We start from the raw sequence: 22,703 nt of genomic DNA, 5'->3' as shown, positions 1-22,703 counted from the left end.
AGGTCAAGTAGCTAGTTCATTTTAGATGATTTGTCTATAAAACAATATTTTTGATCAGTTTATTAATTATTTAAAAATTAAACTAATTTCCTCAACTACCCATTATTTAAAAAAAAAACATATAAGTAGTTAATGTTATTATTTATTATAATACAAACAAGTAATAACACTTCATAGTTATATTATGTACATAGAATTATGTTAAGTTTTAAAAAATAAATAAATATGTATATGATGAAATTTAAATACGACGAGTGTAATTTAATTCAGATATCCAATAAATTTTACACATCTGAAACTGAGGTGAAGATGAAACTACGTCGTATTATGAAACAAATATATAACTAAAAATGTGTATAATTTAATTTTTCTTGTACAGATATATTTATACAGATATTTTATATAAACTTTTTCTTCGAAGTGGCTGAGAACTCTACAGTTTTTAATACAAATCAAACTGAGTTCAGGCCCACTATAGTAAAATTTCTTATCAATAATTATTATACCATGTGATTTACAATTTTATGATAAAACTTCGAAGTCCATTCTGCGTTTATCTTAACAGTCTCAATTGTCTGATTGATAGTCAAATCAGCTCCTTTTAAATAACTTGACGATTTATTAATAAATGATTGGATCTATAACAAAAAAAAAAAACATTTTAATGAAACTTTTAATTTTTTTTTTAAATACTCGATTTATTACCTCATCTAATTCTTCTTTAGTTTTCATTTGAGACCCTATGACTTTTACGTATCTACCTACACGATCTCCTCGAGGTTGGTAGCTAAAAATATAAAAATTATAATTATAAACTAATAGTTTATTTTTATTTTTTCATGCTGAATCACAATTTTTAACGATAACTCACTATTCAGATATATCAGCAATTTTACGATACAAAAAGTCTTTTGCTACATAAAATCCAATGTCACTACTCGCTACGGCGTAGAATACTGTGGCAGCGTCTTGCTTGCGAATAATTGAATTATCAAGTGACCAGTTCAAATATCTAAATCAAAAAAAATGCTAAACTGTGTTGTCTGTATTACGCATAATATACTATAATATAGTAATACCTGTTCAGTAACCATGTTTCCGAACTACATCCTAATGCTGAGAGTAATTTAGCCTTTTCAGACCCCACATTGGACCGCTGATAACGTTCCCATAAAAAGTCCCATTCGTCTACACCTCCGTATTTGATCGCTTGGCAGTAAATAACGGGTTTCAGTTCTCTAGGCAATCTAAAATATTTGGATTACAGTTTGTAATTAGATCAGCTAAGCATCGACGAAACTCACATATTATTAGTGTCTGGGTCTGCGATTTTCATCCACTTGTTAAATAACTCCAGAGCTTGTTCAGTGCACTCTTTTATTCGGTGACGGCAGGCTTCAGCAGTCACGAGATTTTTAAAACGGATTTCTTCAAACCCGTTGAGTTCGACGGTCATGTCTCGGAATTGGCTGTACACAGTCGACAACATTCGTTGCATATAGTTCTAAAACAACGTTCCATTCAACACCATCATTATGACAGAAAGCGACTTTATATTCAAAAGAACACTTCAGTAACTAGTAGGGATCTTAACTTATTTCAGTTGAATATCCGTAAAATGTAATTAAGTTATATTTATTTCTGATTTGTTATGTTAGCCATAATTAGATTGCATTGTACCCGTAAACTTTATTATCAATAATAAACTAAAAAATGTCTTCATACTAACTTGGAACACTCCTTGGTTCGGAGTCCTTTTCATTAATTTATTTATCGGACTCAAACCGCCCAAAGCAGCCAACCACGGTGCGTACTCTTTTTCATGTTTCAGATATTTTAAAAGTTGGAACGTGATTCCATAGTCCATATCGCCGACCTGTGAAAAGCTAAACGAGTCGTCGATCAACTGTACTCGGTTTAACTTGTGTATAGTTTTGTATTTGCTTGGATCGTTCAACGTAGAAACGATGCCCATCCAGTTGCGTGTGTCGTATAAAACTCTGAACAAACCTAACAAAAACATATGAAAATAATAGTTTATAATTAATAATTATTTATCAAAGGTTTAAAAAAATCTATTAAATAATTTTCAATAAGATTTACCGGCCATTTGCATGTTATAGATGACCCATTCGTTGTCTTTGGCCAATGGCGAGGTGAAGTTGTTGTTTTCGCAATTCAACCACGATTTTGCTTTTGTCTGGTTTAAGTCGGCCTCAGTAGAAGTCGTCATAGTGATTGGTATCCACCAACAGCTTTTCTTGTCCGTACCGTTTGATTTTATCGTCAGGAACCGTTCCTGGGATGCGTATAATGAAATATTCATATTATTTTTTTTTTAACTTTAAATCTCATCGACGAATAGTAAGAAGGCAAAAAATTAAAATCATTTGTGGGTTTACCTGAGACAATGTAACAGTATCCGCAGAATAGTCTCGGACGACTTTCAATACGGGATATCCGGTTTGCAAAGTCCATGTATCCATAATTTGTTTCACGGTGAGATTTTTGTCCAAAGTTTCTTGGCGGTGAGCTTCCTCGGTCAATGAACTCCACAAATCATCCTGTTCGGCGTTGGAAAACTTGTGTTTGTTTATGTAGTTCCGAATTCCTTGTTTGAACGTATCTTCGCCAAGGAACGTGTTCATCATGTGCAACAAAAATGAACCCTTCGTGTAAGATATCGTGTCGAAAATCTGTGCAATTTCATCTGGATGTCCGACAGCTACCGACACTGGGTGTGACGATTGAAGCGAATCAAGATCCAAGACGCGTAAAAAGTTTTGGACAGTTTCGACTTCGAAAGAGTTCCATTCGGGGTACAACTGCGTAGTATGAAACAAAAATACCACAATAATATTATCACGGTTTTACAAAATAAATCAGAAATGAAACCGTCCGACGGTAATTAAACTTACAAAATCCACTCCACGGGCTGCTACGTACGTGGCAAATCCTTCATTCAACCAAAGGTCGGTCCACCATTTCATGGTAACGAGATTACCAAACCATTGGTGAGCAAGTTCGTGAGCGATAACTTCTGCTACTCTTTGTACGTTATCAATTGTAGCCACGTCTGGATCAATTAACAATGCGGTCTCTCTAAATGATAATATAATATGGTTTTAGTTTCCGTAGAGTAGAAGCGAAAATAGTTTTTGCATTTATGACGATGTGTATAATTTGTATTTATTTTATTTATTACATCTTCATTAACACATATTTTGGTAAGTTGGAATCGCCTAAAATTGGTTTTTACTGTATGTTTTACTGTTTCATATTTTTGTTTTCATCAGTAATTTTTTTCGTAATTAATGTTTTCAACTGTATTATAATACATTTATATTGGGCATTTAAAGTATTTTTGGTTCCCCCTGGTATATCATATAGATTGTTTTTTTATAATGCAGAAAAATTCAATTGCTGTAACTGATGTTGAAACTTTAAATGTCTTGACGACGAGTGACTTCTAACATTATAATTAACAATAAAAATAAAATGTTTACAATCAGCACTAAATTTTCAAATGTCGATTCTAATAAAATAAATGTTCTATACTAAATGTAACAATCCTATACGCTATATTATTTAATGTACTATTGTCGGCAAAGTATACTATAACTTAAATGTTTATATCCTTTAGCCTAACAAACCAAATGATTACCAACAGTAAGAATTCAGTAGGCCAATAGGTTTAGAATATTAAAATTATTGTGCATAATATACCTAGGTAGATTAAAAATAATAGATTTTGAGTCACAGATCTAGTTCCTTTAATAATTAATAATGTTTAAATTAAATTTGTAATTTGATTTGATAATAGTATTGAGTTTTTTTTTTTTATTATTATTATAAAAGCCGCTAGTATAGACTATGATAGCTTGACAATTACATAAGAAGAATAAAACAATATAAAATTAAGATTAACAAAAAATTAAGTACTTATATATACTATGTAATAAAGCCAGGCTCCTCTATAAAGGCAATTATTGTTTTGATAGCTGTTTCAGAATTAGAGTTTAGGATGGAATAAAGGTTGATGAGAATATTAAGAGACATAAGAGTGTTGAAAAGAATTAGTCTTTTAAGTCGGAGAGCAGGGCAGTTAAATAAAATATGAGGAAGGTCACATATATAGTATATACTCATTAGGAAGAAATGTGCAAAGTGTACAAAGTGGCTAGTCGTTTAGTCCAAGTTTAAATGAGTGACTAGGTAATAATGAATGAACGATTATACTGGACTATATGAGACCTTTGTAAATTTAAGTTATTAAACCAGGTTTTTTTTTAAATATTAGGCATTGCATGTTTGTATCTCGAAGCGAATTCAGCAGGTAAGTTATTCCAATGGGAAGACCATAGGTTAGATTGGTAGTGTTTTAAAAATGGGATAAAGTCAGAATGTGGTAGATGTGTAAGAGAGGGACAAATTAGACAGGAGGAGGATTTAGCCAAATTATCAGCAATCTCGTTACCTCGAATACCAGTGTGACTGGGAATCCAAAGTAAGTGAATCGTGTAGTTAGATTGATTGAGGTTGAAAACAAGTGATTTGATATGAAGAACAAGAGGGGAGATGTGAGAGTTGTAAGGGTTGGAAACTAAGGCTTGTAGGCAGGACATAGAATCAGTGGCTATTAAATATTTATTTGGGGTGAAGTTAAGAATTAATGTTAGGGCTTCGATGATAGCACTCAGCTGAGAAGGAGGAAGACGATGGAGGGAGGTTGTTTGTGAAAGATAAATGCAATTTTGGAATGTGGAAAGCATAACCAGCAAAAGTATTGAGTTATCACAGTATTATAGCAACTTATTAGTGGTGATGAAGGCAAAGTCCCTCTCGAGTTAGTGAATTTTGGACAAATATATAACTCCCCCTCCTAGACAAAATTCTGAGTACACCATTGTCTAATGTATAGAGTTCATTTATATAAATATTTTTGAAGTTGAATTACTAATTTCCATTAAGAGTTCAAATATTTGAAGTTTTCAAATTGTTGATAGGTGGTTAGAGACGGATGTGTAAATATGACAGTATAAACACAGTGAAACAATTCTACAGTCTAATTTATATATTGAAAAAAGTAAACAAATCAAGTACTGAAAAAAGTAATTTTTGAAATTGTACAGTAATTTTAATCTCATTTCACGAAAAATAATTTTTATGATTAATATTCATTAATATTTGTAAAACTAGAGAATGGTTATTGTTCACTAATTATTATTGTTAGAATTTATGCGTGTTAATTTCAAATGGTCGATTGAATAGAAATTATTTATAAAGGTTAAATATATTATGAATATACTTCACGGATATTTTCCCAATTTTCTGTGTACATGATATTATATCAACATTGTGACAGTATTAATTATTTAAGGACCCTTATACTATTATATTACTCTACGGCCTATTGAATGTATAAAGCGAACTCGTGGGGATGAACTTTTATACGATTTATAGACACTTTTGATTTTAGTATAATGGTTATATAAAATAATATCAATAATTATCATATAATATTGATAACTCTGAAAATATCGGTTTTTTTAAAAATTATAATATTTATATTGTATCGGTATCTATAAAATTTCATTTTGCGTACCTATATGTGACGAGACCCCAATTCTCCATAGCACCGGCTGAAAAATCTGGTATGGCCACCATGTCTTGTTTGGACAGTGGGAATTTTTCGTCGAAATAATCCTCGTAATATTTCAAGACCAGCGGCCCCGCGTTTTTGGCAAGTTCTGTTTGATCGGCGGCGTCCTTCCTGGCTATTATACGGAACTTGACTTCGTCATCTCGACTGTCCGCCTCGATGTATGCGAAATCTGACACCATGTATGCCACTAAGTAAGTGGACATTGGTACAGATTCTTCGAATTCGTCGAAAACATAATCGGGTTTCGAAGGGCTAAAACATGAAATTACCACATTTTTCATTTAATATCGTTCAATAAAACTAAAATATTATATTCTATTTCCGATAAACAGTATCAATCGGCTTCAATAATGCGTGAATTGCACGGACTTACATTGGCGTTTCACTCATCATTTTCATATTACTGATCGAAGTCAATCCTTTTTTATGACCCAATCTTATCTTGAAGGTCGCTTTATATGCGGGCTCGTCAAAACAAGGGAAAGCTCTTCGTGCGTCCGCTGGTTCGAATTGTGTCACAGCTAACCATCTACGACATAATAATTATTAACCACTGTACGATGTTAGAGGACGATACGAAAACGGTTTTTTCTTTTTTTATGACTGTGCATTGAGTTATAATAATGTCGCATACCTCGTTTGATTGGTTTCTTGGTCCACGTAGCTACTTTTATAGTAACCAACTAAATCGTCGGTGATGTTTCCGGTAAATGGTATGGTCAGCACGTACTCGTCGCCTGGCTTAAAGTTTACGGTTGACTTGACGTTCATAAGTTCTTTCTTCGGGTCAAAAGAAACACTGCCCACTGGAATGACATTTTCACCGCCATCGGCCACTACGACACTTTTGGTATCGATGTCCAAACTGTTCGAATGCAGTACTATGGTATCGGTGGCTTCTACGCAGGTCATCTAAATACATTAAAATTATAAATTATTTTTAATTTTTAGTTTCATTTAAGTAAAAGAAAGACGTTTTGGTTAGCACGGTGTTACTAACGAATGTCTAAAAAGTTGTCCTTTTTCTAAAATATTCAAATAAATGTCATTAGATAATGATATTATTTTGACCTTTGTTTTATGTTTTATTAGATATTTTTTAAGATTTGGAAAAGTTTTTTTTCGAAAATCTACAAGTTTTGTTTTTATTTTATAATGTCATATATTTCTAGATCCTGAATTTTCTGAAAACGTAACATAGTTATTAGATAGTTATTGTGACTCGTGTCACGATCAAAGTAACTCACTTGAATATCGACAACTCCTTCGAACATGAATTTATCATCCAAGTACGTGGTCACGTCCAATCGATAGCTAACTGGCTTAAAATTAGTAGGCAATTTGAATTCGGAACTGTCTTTTGAATGAACAACCGACCCCATAAGGGACAAAGCGATGACGAATAGCATTTTAAAGCCCACAAACTCCATTCTAAACATGTTTAAGGTACAAAAAATATAAATAAGTATGTAAATATAATTATGATACACGAATATATTGTTTTCTTATTCTTAAAATAATTATTTTATATTTCTTATTCTTTAAAACTTATTGGCTTTAAGTTAAGTAGATACCTAGTGTGTGAACTCCGTATACTGTAACAAACATCATATTTAATCATATCGATAGTTTTGTTATGATACTATCATGGTTTTAAATAATATAACAAAATATACAATATAATATTTTAATATTAATTATTATGTCAAGATATTCTCTGTACCCGACATGTTATTTATTATTTTTATTTGTTTCAATATTGTTTTAATTATTTTAACAGTCAACTATTTTATATTAATTGTACTTATATGGTTCAAGAGCGAGTTCTAGATTTCAAATCTGGTGATCTTGGAATTTATTAGTTGTTTAAAATCATATAATTTATTATTAACCTTATTGAAATGGTTGGTTTTGTTCATCAAACTACACAAATATTGTTGTTATTACATAATTTGTCCCTTTAAAATATATACAAAAATTAATAAAAACCGACAAAAACCCACTTCAAATATGACTACATCAATGTCTTACAATATTTTCATACTTGCATTTAATTTTAATTAAGCACAAACTTTCAAAATTCAAATTCAGTTTTTCTTGTTATGATTATTTTTACTCACTAGATTCAATTTATCTTTTGACTTTGAAAAGTTAATAACAGTTAATAACGAATATTATTGTTTTAATGTTTAGTTTTAAGTGTTCGTTGTATTTTTGACCTTAGTTTAGGCCATTATTTTATTAAATTATAAATTTAAATTCTACTATTACATTAAAATCTAAAAAAAAGTTATTTAAAATTGATACTTGGTCTAACAGAACGATTTTGAATTTTTGACATTTATGAAAATAAACAATATGTTTTGATGTTTCGGCGTTTTCAAGTAGTTCAAACAGCCTTTTTGAAATAAATTAGGAATAAACTAAAGCACGATTCTTCAAATTTCAAATTAGTTTTAGGACCATGTACTTGCAATTTGCATACATATTTTATTAAATTTATCAGTTATTTTCAAAATGTATTAGACCTTACACTATAGTTACTATTATAAATATGTAATACAGACTAAATTTTAATCAACAAACATACTATTTAAATATTAGGATCGAATAAAATAATATTTGGCCAGGTACTAAAGAAGGTTAACAAATAGGTTTTGTTTTTTTTTTGCGAGAAAGTTGTTATGAAATTACTAACATACAAATTGGCAAGTAGTCAAATAACTCAATTTTGACCTTGTGATATAATAATAAAATAAATAAAGATTAAGTTTTTTTTTTCAGAAATACATATTTTATACTAGTTATAATCATTATACAACTATACTTATTAAACTTCTAAGATTTACATCTATATAATAAATCGTGTATGTATATTGTATGTCTGTTGTATATTTGTATGTATTTGAAACGTTTAATTTGAAAACATTATTCAGATTTAATATTTCAATGATGATTATTCAGCATATTTAAAAAATTTAAATAAAACTTAATCTTTATAAACATTAAAAATGCATTTATTCTCAAAGTTTGTCACATATAATCTTGATTAGAGTTGAAAAACTTAAATAAGCACTGTCGTTTCAAATTAATGAAGGAAAAAACCTCTGTCAGAAATCTTATTAAGTCGAGAACTTCATTTGGAATATCCCGTTTCATTAAATATATGATGCCCTCTGCAATAATTCAGAATCCTTAAAAAAGGTTTAAATTTAAAATGTTTTTGTTTTAACTACGATAAACATACATATTTATAATTACAATAATTTATATTTTTATTATGCAATTGCAAATGACGTATTTAGTGTATTTTTTTCTGAATGAAACTTCGCCCTCTGAAGTATTCAAAATACTTGTTGTTATTTTGGTTGTTCCTCTTTACCAAAACTTTTAATCACTATAATTTTTACATAAAATAGAGTCCGTTTTCTGTTTTTTAATAACGCCGTGTATAATTAATTATTATCAACTTCTAAAAGTCTGATTATTTTTATCCGAATATCTTGATGTGTGTTAATCTAATATATTGTATTTAATAATTTATCTAATTATTCAAAATTTAGATCGAAGAAGCTCAGAGAAGTAGGGAAGGTTAGGTAAAAAGTAAATAAAAAATATGGCATACTTTTCCTTTCAATCTAACCTTGTAACTATAATATGATTAAATTATATAATACCTAATCAATTAATCAATAAAATATTTTATGTACAGAACTTCAAAAACATAATAATTATTTTAAAAATTTAAAAATTAAAAATCATAATCGATAGTTCTCATTTAAAAATTAAAAACTAATACTGTTTGAAAAAAATACTATGAACAAGGAAAAAATATAATATAGACCAGTGTTTTGTTAGTCATAAATTACAACACCTTACGGCAGATACAAAAAATCTTCCTTTGCGAGTAATATGTTATTTAATATAATGCTGTCTACTTTTTGTTTTCTTACTGTTAAGATATCTACTAGTCAACTTAATTACATGTACCCTATATCAATTAATTAATGAAAAGTTTACGCTTGGTCGTTGAAATTATTTCAATATTATTTTAAGAACACAATCGATCCGGTTATTTGTTTATCTCTGATGTACACAATAATTAAATGAGTATATCTATATTTTATACTTGATAGAATTAATTTGCAAAATCTATTTAATTCTTATGGAAATCGCTGATATTTGCAGATATTTAATAAACCGTTAGTCTAAAATTTTCTATAGAATAATATAATATCATCTTTTGAATGAAGATCGGATTGTTATGGGTACCCACTACTAGTTCATTATAACTAGATGTACAAAAAAATGTTGATCTTAAGTAAGTTAAAAATCAAAATTTTTTTTACCAACATTTGTTAACCACCCTAGCGAACGTAATTTATACCTACATCTTTTAGATTTGTTTATTAGTAATAGGTACATAGGTAGTCAAGACTTAGCGAAAACAAAATGATGCAATTATCGTGCAATATTATGGTACGAATAATAGTATCTACCTATGTACATAAATGCACGTGATATTCTAACATATCGGATAAGTCTCTAGAAGGCTAATACCGGTTTTAACAGCAAAAATGTAATCATAACTAACTGTGTTATACATTTTTCAGACATACTTATCAAACCAGGTATTCAGCACTGTGGTGGCGGTGTGAAACAGTTCCTACGTATAAAATTGTCATCAGGGTGTAATTTATTATTATTTTCAGATTCCCAAATAGTCGGCACCCCCGTCAAAAACGTAGTCCTGCCCAATTTCGAATCCTACACGCCACTCCTGCAGATGACTTAAACTAGGTACCTGTACACACGATAGCTACGTCATTTTATCCACGTCTCCGGGTCGGCGTTATAAATTTATTAATATAATACATTGTGGAGACCTATTATTTACCTGAGTACGATTATATGCAACACTATATAAATGTGTATGACTTGCGCCTTACCTGAACGATCGCATGTTTCGGTTTGACGGTGATCTGGTGACGATCGAACCACTACTGAAATTAGCGCCTACGCCGTCTAACAGGTTAAGTACACACACAAGCGCGCAGGTTATCGACGGTGAAAATAGTATTACAAAACCGGTGTGCGTGTGGAGGTCATGGACGTTATAATATTATTTATTATATTATGTATTTATATGTTATTATACTTGCAGTGCCCATTTGTAAACCGTCTGTGTGTACAGTTATACGACGAGGACAAGATGGAACGCACCGCGCAGATAGTACTGATTTTTTTTTCATATGTATTTTAATTGTTTTTGGGGGGCAGTTTTTACGGCAAGTGTGCATCGAAGACAATGAATAACTGTTGTGGCGTCGGTCCCCCCCAAAAAAAACAAAATATAAGCCAAAAAAGTCGACCAGCCACCGGCACAAAACTTACCAATGGTTCTATACTCCTCGTTCTATAACATTTTTAGAATAATAAATAGCTAATAAAAACATCGTATTATTTCTTATATTTATGGAGTATAATATTATTTATTACTATATTTTATATTTTTATTACAAACTATAATAATACATTACAAGTATTATGAACTCGTACTATCTTAATACTTTATTAGTATAATTATTAATTAATATTATAGGTTTTCGTAGGGTGTATACTATTTCTATACTCGATTCGATACAATTGTGCCAATAATTGATTATTAGAAAACTATTATTAACTTTTAACATTTTGGATCTATCCAGTTGCTAACCAGTTGGGGGATAATCACCCCAATCAGCACACCAAGCACTTCGCTAATTCACTAATTGCAGTCTTGCAATTTATAAGTAAGTACTTATGTATTAGTGGAAAATATTTAAAATCCATATTTAAGTAGGTACTTAAAAAGTATTATAGTATACTTTCACTTGATAGTAATTTACAAGACTGCCTAAATGTGCCCATGACGAACATCTTTAATCTGATCGTGTTGCCCACAATAGGTTGATATATATATCACCTAGTGAGGAAGAGCTCTGTATAAAAGCCTACGATTTGAATTTTTCAAATAATCCTTTAAACTGGGTACCCATAAATTGTGATTACTGTAGTTCAGCGATGACTGTCGTCTATCGTATTATATTAATATTCTATAAAATACAAAAAAATTAAACTGGCCATGTGATTTATTATTGTATTATGCAAAGTAATGTGTTTTGCGATTATTAAATTAGGTGTTGACTTAACTAACTAAATAACGCTATAGACTATGACTTAACCGATAAGTGAGGAGACAGTCTGTATCATTGTCTATGATTACAATAAAACTATGATAATGATCACGAAATCATAATTTATGACGTGGGAATAAAAATTATAAAGCTTTTACAAATTGAGAAGGACAATATGACCTAATTATATTGGTGTAGAACATAAACGTAAATAAAAGGAGACGATATCATAATCCGTGTACGACATGCGCATCGTCAGAATATAAGGAGCGTTCAAAATTTAAATTAAACATTGTGAAAACAATCAGCCGACCAAATAAATGTAATTAATAGTAATAACAAAAAAAATGTTTTTGTTTAGCTTCAATTACAATTTAATAATAATATTATTATGTTATATAGGTAAACCGTTAAGAAAATTAACTGGACACTAACGGAGTAACGATTACGAAGTTTTTCATCACTCGTGGTATTATTGTATGGGTACTTTTAAACCAAAAAACCAATTAAATTACACAGACCCTCTCTTGCAGGCAATGACGAAAATGACGTACGTATTGATAAGCGTATAACACATACCTAGTATAGGTATCAATATTATTATAATAACGCGTGTTTAATTTTTATATTATGTTATTATAATAATTATTATAATACGAGACACTCAATTATCGATTATACGTGCGTTGCGTATTATATCATGCACTTGCGTCGTTTTTATGTCAACAGTACAAACTAATTTATCCGTCGATGACTTAAACGTAATGTTTCTCCATGCACCGTGCTTTAATAAAATTACTTTGCGCATTTATACGAATGGAGGTACGCAGTTTTCGATATTTTATAAACGTAAAGTAAGGTTAAAATATTATAGTTGTAGTGAAGCATCATTGTTAAACAATATAGGCACTTGGGTCTTTTCGTCTGTTTGTTTTCAATGTAGGTACCTATACTCATATAATATACAAGGGGGGAGGGGTTCAAAAAGAATACCTTCATGTCTTTGAACATCCGGATTTCTGCAGCCAAAAAGAAACGACAGAGAGCAGTGTGCTGTCTGTCGTCGTTTAGGTGACTTTCAGAAGTCATTCAAGTTCATTTGGTTGCTGAGAGATGTCCCCGAAAGCGTCCTTCGGCCAGTAACCTCGGCTTGTTTGTTTTTAGTTTGTGATAAGATGGCAACTGTTCAACTGTCGGGTTGACGTCGCTTGAGCGTCTCAAGGGAGTCACATTGAGTGTCTGTAAACAAGTCTTCGACTGAAAAAAAAACTTCGTTATGTACTCTGTACATTGATCAATTACCCAAAGTTATATTGCGTTTATTTTAATAAACATAGATTTTCGACGATGTGGTATTCTTTTTGAATCACCCTGTATCATATAATATAGTTCAGAAATAAGAACCTTCTGTGTTTTCAACACAGATATTAAATTATTGTTAGGTATTATAAAATAAGCCGCAATATACACTGTAGAGGGGTTCGCGTATTAAAAACGATTAGCTGTTTAATGTTTATTATTAAATGTGTCTTAAACGGTATTAGGTATTCAAATTGTGTAAATGTGTAATTATTCATCACCTGTTTTGCATACTTATCCCGTAGTTGGTATTACGTACATACTATATTATAAGAAGACAAACCAATTTATCATTTACTATTATAGTTCAATGAGTACCTACTTATTTAAAAACTCGTTTATTAAAAAATCTAATTTGGAATTCCTTATTGTAATATTAACTCATACTCGTTATTATTAACGTCACCAACTTTCAAATAAATTTGCCTCAAGGCAACGAATTTCATTTAAAAACAAATAATTTTCAAACAAATGTATAGGTACACACGGAAAAAAATATTTACGAAATTTCGGTAAACTTAGTCAAACATATAAGTAATTTTTACCATACCATTTTGTAATCGTTAAAATTACCCATGTTAAAACAACTAATTTTTAATATAGTAGTAAACATTTTACTTTTTTAGTGCGGCTGTATAGTTATTAAACTTAATAATACGTCGGTAAGACTATAACTATGGCTATAGCCGTACTGTTTTATTATCATTACAATACGTTAATACATTCGATATCGTCTAAAGATATTAAATGTACTTTATTTCTAAATACGTATACATAGCACGAGTTCCGGAATTGAGCTTGTACATGTTTTTTTTTATTTAGCCGTTACCTTTATCAAAACTAAGTGCGTATATGCTACAAATTCATGAAGTAAAACGTAAATTAAATTTAAGCAGTAGGTATTGGAAACGAGAGTATTAGACAATAAGAAATTTTTTAAATTTAAAACTAAAATGTATTGCATTTATTTTGAGTGTGTTATATTGCAATTGGTGCTTTAAGTATACTACTGTTGCTATGTTACTGCACAAAATCTGAACTTTGGAAAAATTATTGTACCTTTTATACATATATAATTATATTATGCGTTTAAATTCGACGAAGAAAATGTTAGAAGCTTAATTGAAAATTAATCTAAATTTAATGTCATTGCTCATTTTACTATAAATTAAATTCATATTTTTCAGCATACATTAATCACATTAATCCTTTTATACAAATACTATAACTTAAAAATAAATTAAAGATAGCAAGCCATACGGGATACCAATTAAACTAAGAAAAACTTAATTCAATTTATTGTAGATATCTACAAATATACGAAACATCTATGAATTACAAGTACGGGCTAACTTGAAACTGTTTTGCTTCAAAACTAAAGCCGAACGTTAAGATGGCACTATCGTTTTCAGCAAAAAAAAAAAATATACTAGTTGTGTAAAAAAATGTTAAAAAATTGGTTAAAGTAGCAATAGAAGTAAACTAATTATAAGATTTTCCAATTTTTCTGGAAAACCCTATTTTTTAGAAAGATGATCTCAAATTTAGGTTATTTGATGCAACGTTTTATTTTGCGAACAACTGTTACTTACACAATTAGATATAAATTTATACTGTTTTTTGAAAACGAAACCGTAAATTATTATTTATTTGTACTTATACAAAATATTATTACTTATATAATGATGGAGCGTCATGCATTTGGGCGAATTACTTTTTTACACGCCTAATAAAAACAATGTGTTTGAGAGAGTATGATAGCGGTACAATAAAAAATATATAAGATAAAATTATTGAGATTAAAATCAAATATTTTAGAGTATATCTTATCAACCTAAACATAATAATTATGACACGAATATCAGTATTGCCTTATGTTTGCGCAATGCTGCACAAAACACTAAACGTCAACTCGTAATAGTATGGTTACCTATACTGTTGGTTATTACAAGTGTAATGTTCCAAATATGGATCTTAAAATTGAAAACAATTTTACTAAAAACAAAATAAACCATGCATTTTGATCGAAAATGATATATTTAGTGAATCTAACCATTTAAAAAATTCAACTTTTCGTTTAACCGTGAAATTTGCGGTCAGTCCATGACTGTAAAAATGAGAGGATTGATAAAATACTGTCCTAACGCTCCAGGATATTAAAAAATGTCTCTCAAACACATAACAATGTTTTTTTTTAAATCACTCATCCAGAAGCATTATGCTAAATTACCGAAACACATTGTAATTTTTACAAACCTGCTCAAAAGCAAACCGTCCATAATGCGGTATAATCAATAATCATTACATAACAGGCCAACAACTGTAACTATTATACAAAATAATGAATACTAACGGTTATTGTATATTAAATTATCTACATAAAAAGTGTATATTATCGTTTTACAACATTTAACCAGGACATTAGATTTGGTCGACAATTTTACTATAATGTTTAACTCTAAATAATTGAAAACCTAAGGTGTGGTTCGTAGCATTACATCTTTACAACTAACAAAATATATTTCCTATTTTCAAAACTATAGTTATAATAATTCATGTAAATTTATCTCCACGATTTGTACACATGTATATCATAATAATTGTTCAATTAATTACAAACATACAATTTTCATTTTTATAAACCTAATTTGAAATTATTTCAATACAATGTGTCTCCTATTTTACATTCTGAGAGGATCTTAATGCATTGATTTTTCAATTTGTTTTATTTGCGTATGCCTCATTATATCATCAGTCCTCACATTTTGAAACAGTAAAAATACTCAGTTTTGTAACTTCAAAATATTTTGACTCTTTTTAGGCATTCGACGTTTTCGTTTATTTTTTATAATGTTTTCTATACATTTCGATAAAGGCATTTTGCTCGATAAAGAAGTTTAAAAACGTAATACAAGGTTCGATGTGAGTTCTATCACGCAGCTACCTATTAAAAAATATTGAAGATTCGTCATAATATTATGCACGATTTCATTTCGAACACGTTTGAAGTTCTGATTTTGACTGAGAAAATGACTGTACAACAGCGATAAAAGAATCTACTTGTGTAATACAATACACCTCAATACGTCATCATCACTATAAACATAATACCAATACCTATTTAAATGAGTGTACGCTTAACACGGTACATCTCGATCTCGCACAGCGTACCTACTATGCAATATTAAGTAGGAAATTCCGAAATAGTAATATTATTGTTTTTCAATACGCGACAATTGCATAGTTATTAATTATCGTGACCTGGCCATTGCGGGGTTTTAGAAAACGTGCATGACAAGTTTACCGCAACTATATGTCCATATCGTATTTGGTTTATCGGTCGTTAGCATAAAATTATTGACCGTTGTATTGTTGACTGTTGCTGTTTTTTTTTTTTAGATTCTGAGCAGAGAGATGAATGTATTGATTTTACAATAATTGAATAATGTGTGTGTGTTTGTGTCTGCCGTCACCTTTTGACGCAGCAAAAATAAATTGTATCTAGTTAATACCTACTACCTATACATATTGGAAAAAAAAATAATTAAGAATAACCGGGAATTTTTACGCTAACCGCTTTAGACAAAATCTTTTTTGTTTTAATTGCAAAGAAACATTTTTTGTCTTTGTATAGTAGTAATAAAATTTTTGCTTTTCGGTAAAAAGCTTGAAAATATAATACAAAATGTCTCCTAAGTTCATATAATAATATACCAATTGAAAAATTATCGAAAATACATAATACTGTCACAATATTTTTTATAAGTAATTAAAAAATATATTGCTTATAATTTTGAATCACATAAATTATAATTTTTAATGAATGTAAATATTTGAAAACATAAAATATTCTATAAATCGGATTTGAATAAATGCATAATTAAAGGACAAAATATGGGAGTGAGCGTGCTTGGTGAACCACAATATATAAATGAATATACATTAATATATAATAAAACAAAAATCGGAAATGTATTTAAAACATAATCCCAACTAGTACCGTGAGTTGAGAAGGTTAATTGGAAATTATATTAGATTGAAACAGCTTCTTCAACTTATATATTTGAATTTATTGTTGATGTAACGTAATTGCAAAAAATGCAATACAAGAGCCATCATCCATGCGATATCATCTTCCATGCGTATTTGCGATTTACAAGTTATTATATTTGGTATTTTATTAAACCGTTTTATTGTTTTAAATCTATTTGTGCATCATCGGAATAATAACATTTTCTTTTTACAAAGTTAGGAATAAGGATTATCTGTGACTTATAAAAACAACTGGGAATTAATAGTTATAGATGTTATATGGTTTCGTTTTTATCACTTTCTGTAAATATAAACAGTGTGACAGAAAGATCTGTCGAAAAAAAATTGATGCTAGTTAAACGTATGACAACAATTGTGAATACTATGTGAATAAGAAATAATTTTAGGAATGAACTTATGTCAGGAAATTCCTAAAAATAATATTTTGAAAAAAGTTATTGTTTTAAATTAATTTACTCCAAAAAAAATATTGAACATTTAAATAATTTCAAAAAAAAGAACTAAGTGACTTAGATAAATATTTTTGCAATCAAAATTGTTCTTATAATCAGATTAACAAATTAGCTATTTTGAAATTTTCCAAAATAATTTGAATTCAATTTTAAAATTTTTATTTTCAATTTCAATAAATGAAAATGAAAAAATATGTACCCACTATAAATATAGCGGTAGTATTTATTAATTATATAAAATAATAAAATATTTAAAATATTAATTATAACAAAAGTTATTGCATCAGTAAGTTCTTTCTATTGCGTCCTGTATACCTGTATATAGTATATACGTATACTAAATTACTAACTAAAGGGGTTATCCCGTGTAACTAACAAAACTAAAAAAAAATAAAATAAAATAATGGATAGCCGTATTAATATATAATAATGTTATAAGTATGTATAAAATATTGATTATGAGATTCGAAGCTTATGAAATTTTAAATTTGCCAACGGTGTAGTGTTAATGAAACTCCATGACGTCCATTCGACAACCTGCTAGTTTCTAAATGCATTCCCAAACTATGTATCAACATTTTTGTCGAATGACTGGGTACAAAAATTAAAATTTAGTTTTACGGTTTAGTTATTTTTACATATTATTAATGTAAATAAAATCATAATATATTAGTTAGTAATTGATTTGGTTTTAGACTTTACAGATTAATTACATAATAGTAGGTACTATACAATACAACTATAACTGTTGATTTCATGAGAATTATATTTAAGGTTCTACTATAGAATGGTACCTAAAATTTAACTTTTTGAGGAATATTATTAAGATTTAAAATTTAAAAAAAGAAATTTAAAAAAATGTGCAGAAGATGAAGGATAGTTTAATTAAATCAAAAATTAAATTAAATAGTTACAGAAGTATAATTTATACAACTCAAAATTATGATGTATTTTTATATTGTATAACTAATAATTATCTATGTTATAAACTTATAACGTAATGAAGAACAATAAATAATAATTCGGAAATCGTTCATCCGTAAACCTATAATAGTATTATAGTATAATATGTAGTTGGGTATAGACATTTTGTCGATTTTGAAACTTGATCGTTAATAGTTGCATTTGGAATTTCTCGTTTAGGACTGTTGTCAATTCAATTACCCATGTTACATATTATACTATAATATTATTATAGGTTTACGGATGAACGATTTCCGAATTATTATTTATTGTTCTTCATAATATATATTTTATAACGTTTACAATCTGGTTCTATTTATAATATTTATTCACACTACACTCGGACACTGATACCGCCACGCCAATCTGATATAGCTGATATAGTGATATCTCATCATTCGCCACCCCTTAAAAATGCAGTGTCGTTTTTCTGCACTATTGTGGATAAAACTTATACTTCTCCACCATAGTATTTTACACTGGTGTTTGTCATTACTAATCGTTTTCATGCCACCGGTGAACACCAGTGATATGCACCAGTGCGGTCAGGTGGAAAACGATATTATAATATTCTGAGCGGTTTAATGATAAAAATGTATAAAATATTCAATTTGTATAGCTAAATAGAATCCGGAAATGTGCAACACCTTCTCATATAGATAGCGAGTAGGTACTGTAACTAAAACAACTAAGAAATATATAAAAAAAATTGTTATAGGTACTTTGCTGAACGAAAAATATTGATTATAGTTATTTTGTTATAATTTAAATGTATATTTCACGGATACTTGAAACTTTTATGTAGGTATGTTATAATATTTTAAATTCACTATCACTATGACATTTCAAAATGAAAATGTTTTGGGTAAAAATGAATTCAAACTATTGTATACGGACGCGACTTCGCTCAGAATTGTTTTTCGAGTGCGATGATTTATCATTGAATTGTAATTTAACGCATCATGTAATAGATGTGACCCACTCGATACTTACTGTACAGCTGAGTGGTAGGTACCCACTTGCCCCCCTTTTTTCAACTAAATTGAGTAATGATATTCGACAATATAGTAAGGTATATTAATTAATAATTAAATTACATTTTTATCATATATTATAATACTCGTTATTAATTTTAGAACAATGGCAATGTAATATTAAACATATATTATAGAATCATTTATTTATCGTATTTTATTTACATAAAGATTAAAAACTCGTTTCAGCCGAAAACTTGTGGCTGGAAAATAAAAATCAGATTTAAAGCCCTTCCTCATCGACTCGCTGCGGGCTATAATGAAGTATACTATAATATTGAATTTGAAAAATATTCTAGTGTGTTCGCACTTCGCCTCGTATACATTTTTATAAATTTTTCAGAACTATATAAACATTCAAATTCGTTAAATTTCTTTCAGCCGAACAGAAGAACATGCAACGTAGTTTTTCAATACTCATTATTCCATTGCACTAATACAATATTGTGTAATCAAATAAAATGGACGTTATTATCATCAGATAGAAGCGCCGAGAGGAGAAATTTGATCGACCGGCGACCGCGCACAACAATATCGGTTCGTTGGGTCGGCAGCAGCTGCGCGCGTCCTTCACGGTCACACGAACTCAACGGTCCTGACACAATAACGTCGTGTATCATAATGTATATTAATGCAATTATTTAAATTCGACAATGACAATTAAACATTTTCCCCGTGACCGAAATATAATAATAGATTGTCACGCGGCATGCAATTAATCTTTGACCGTCGTAATGATTGAAATCCGATTGTAATGATTTTATGTATCAATATTATTATTATTAATCTGCATTCGCCTAGTGTGTATACAGGGTGCAGCTCGGGAGGCACTGACCGGCTGGGCTCGAGAAGGTTTATCTCATAGCACCCCTGCAACTCCAAACAGTATAATATCTAAAAGGGGACAAGTCAATGAAAACCGTTTTCAGTTAATAGAGTTAAGCCAATGTTGTATAATATACAGATTATTCACTGATAATACATTTAATGTAATGCAATTAATACTAATATAGTAATATATTATTAATACATTTCGAAATTTTTTGAAAATTGTTTCTGCAATATAGGAAGCAGTACTAGATAAAATTATATTAGATCTATTTTATATTTTTATAAACTTATTTTTTTAGGACTATCATTCTTGAAATCTTGAAACAAACAAAATTTAATAACTGAGAAACAACTCCTTCAAATTATAATTCATAGATATATCTACTTAACAATTAACTGTAAAAAAGGAGGTTCTCATTTAAAGAACATCATTTTTTATAGCTCAAGACACCACTGATATGTTATGAAAATTAAGCATTTTAAAATATGGGCCTTTAAGTATACCTTCTTGAAAAATTCAAAAAACAGAATATGAATAAATGCATTAATAAAAGAAAAGAAAGAGGTGAGCATGATTAGAGAATCACTTTGTATAATATGAAACATATAGTATTTATTGAATATGACATGTAATTTGTTAACTAAATTATGAACTCAAGAATTATTTATTGGTTTATTTTTATTTAAAACCCATTGTTTCATAACTAAATAGGTAGGGTGATTAAACAAAAAAAAGAATATTTAATTGATTTTTAATTCCGTTCCTTTTTTAATAATATTTTTTATTTACATAAATGAGATTAAAATATAATCAATATGCTATAAGTATTATTCTTTAAATTAACTGGAAAAGTGTAGCTAAGTTATTTTAATGGTCACTTACACTATACTACTATAGTCAAGATGAAAAGTTTATTAGAAAATAAACTAACTAATAAGTAGTTAATAGTCTAAAAATGTATACTAAAAATGACTTATTAATTACCTATCAATATCGATTATAGCTTATACCTAGTTTCCCAGATTTTAAAATCATGCATATAATATATATCTTAATGATTAATTCTGGATAGCAGTGGCGTCGCCAGGTTTATGAAATAGGTGAGTATAAATTAAACTAAGTTTTTTTTTATAGTTTTTGTGTATAAATAATACATATTTTATAAGGGGAATAATGTCAATGGGTGGGGGGGGGAGTTGAACACCCAAACCCTCCTCGCTACGTCACTGCTTGATAGCGTATTAGAATAATATAAAACGAAGTAATGAACTCCGAAAATGAGTTAAAAATCGATTACTAGATTTAGACACCCACCTGGCACCTATATTATAATAAAAGCGATGGTTATTATACAATAATGCCACTGCAGTGGTTCGTCACGTCAACGCAATAAACTGGCATTCAACAACTAACAATTTTAATGTCTTTTAAATCAGAATTAAAAAACCTAATAATTTCGGTACGGGATTGGGGAACTCCGTAATATATACAGTGGTTTTGATAAGATTTTAAATTATTATTAATTTTATTAATTGTTTATTTTTTTTAGTCTGGAGACACTTTTTTATTAGAAATCATACATTTTGTGGAAGATTTTCGGTAGAAAATTTGATGTTAAGAAACCAAGCATTGATAACCACAAATGTAATATTACATCAAAATATTGAAATAGAGGGAAGTATAGAGAAATTAGAGACGAGGTCTAATTATAGATTAAAAGCGTAGTAAATGTTGATATCAGTATATTTTTGTAAGTTTTTGGAGGTTCTGTTGGCATTTTTAAATGTTGTGTTGTAGTATTATAAAGACTATTTGTATTGCCACCAGAAAGTTTCCTGTTCAATGTTCCTGCAGCCATAAATTATACAACGTTTATAGGTATACATACTACTTTCTGCAGACCTCGTTGTGTGCCAATATATTTGAAAATGGGACGGAAATCGAGGTGAACGAATTGATGCACGGCAGATTATGTTCCGGATTATGAGAACGAGAGAGATAATAATTATAATCGGTCCGAAGGACGTACCACCGACCGATTTCAAACAGTAACTTCGACGCGACTATGATACTAAATAGCGTTACAGTATTATTCATTTATACTGTACATTATAAATTAACGTTACGCTATATCCGAGACGTTTACTACCACAAAAATACCTTCCTCGT

At 29.3% G+C, this 22,703-nt stretch overlaps 1 protein-coding gene across 1 annotated transcript; it reads right to left on the bottom strand.

The window, feature by feature from the left end:
* Positions 1-225: 225 nt before the first annotated feature.
* LOC111034794 (aminopeptidase N-like) lies at positions 226-10,737 on the bottom strand. Its single transcript, XM_022316167.1, has 14 exons — positions 10,615-10,737; positions 6,913-7,096; positions 6,300-6,577; positions 6,039-6,194; positions 5,606-5,917; positions 2,919-3,102; positions 2,403-2,825; positions 2,104-2,299; positions 1,730-2,010; positions 1,305-1,504; positions 1,080-1,247; positions 872-1,012; positions 706-787; positions 226-638 (listed from the first exon to the last, which is right to left on the bottom strand). Exons 1-14 carry the CDS (start codon positions 10,626-10,628, stop codon positions 501-503), a joined length of 2,757 nt encoding a protein of 918 aa, XP_022171859.1. The 5' UTR covers positions 10,629-10,737; the 3' UTR covers positions 226-500.
* Between the last annotated feature and the right edge of the window lie 11,966 nt (positions 10,738-22,703).

This window comes from Myzus persicae, unplaced genomic scaffold (genome assembly GCF_001856785.1).
Source record: "Myzus persicae strain clone G006 unplaced genomic scaffold, MPER_G0061.0, whole genome shotgun sequence".
Taxonomy (NCBI): Eukaryota; Metazoa; Arthropoda; class Insecta; order Hemiptera; family Aphididae; genus Myzus; species Myzus persicae.
The sequence above is the reverse complement of the archived record's forward strand: the minus strand, read 5'-3'. Positions and strand labels throughout refer to the sequence as shown.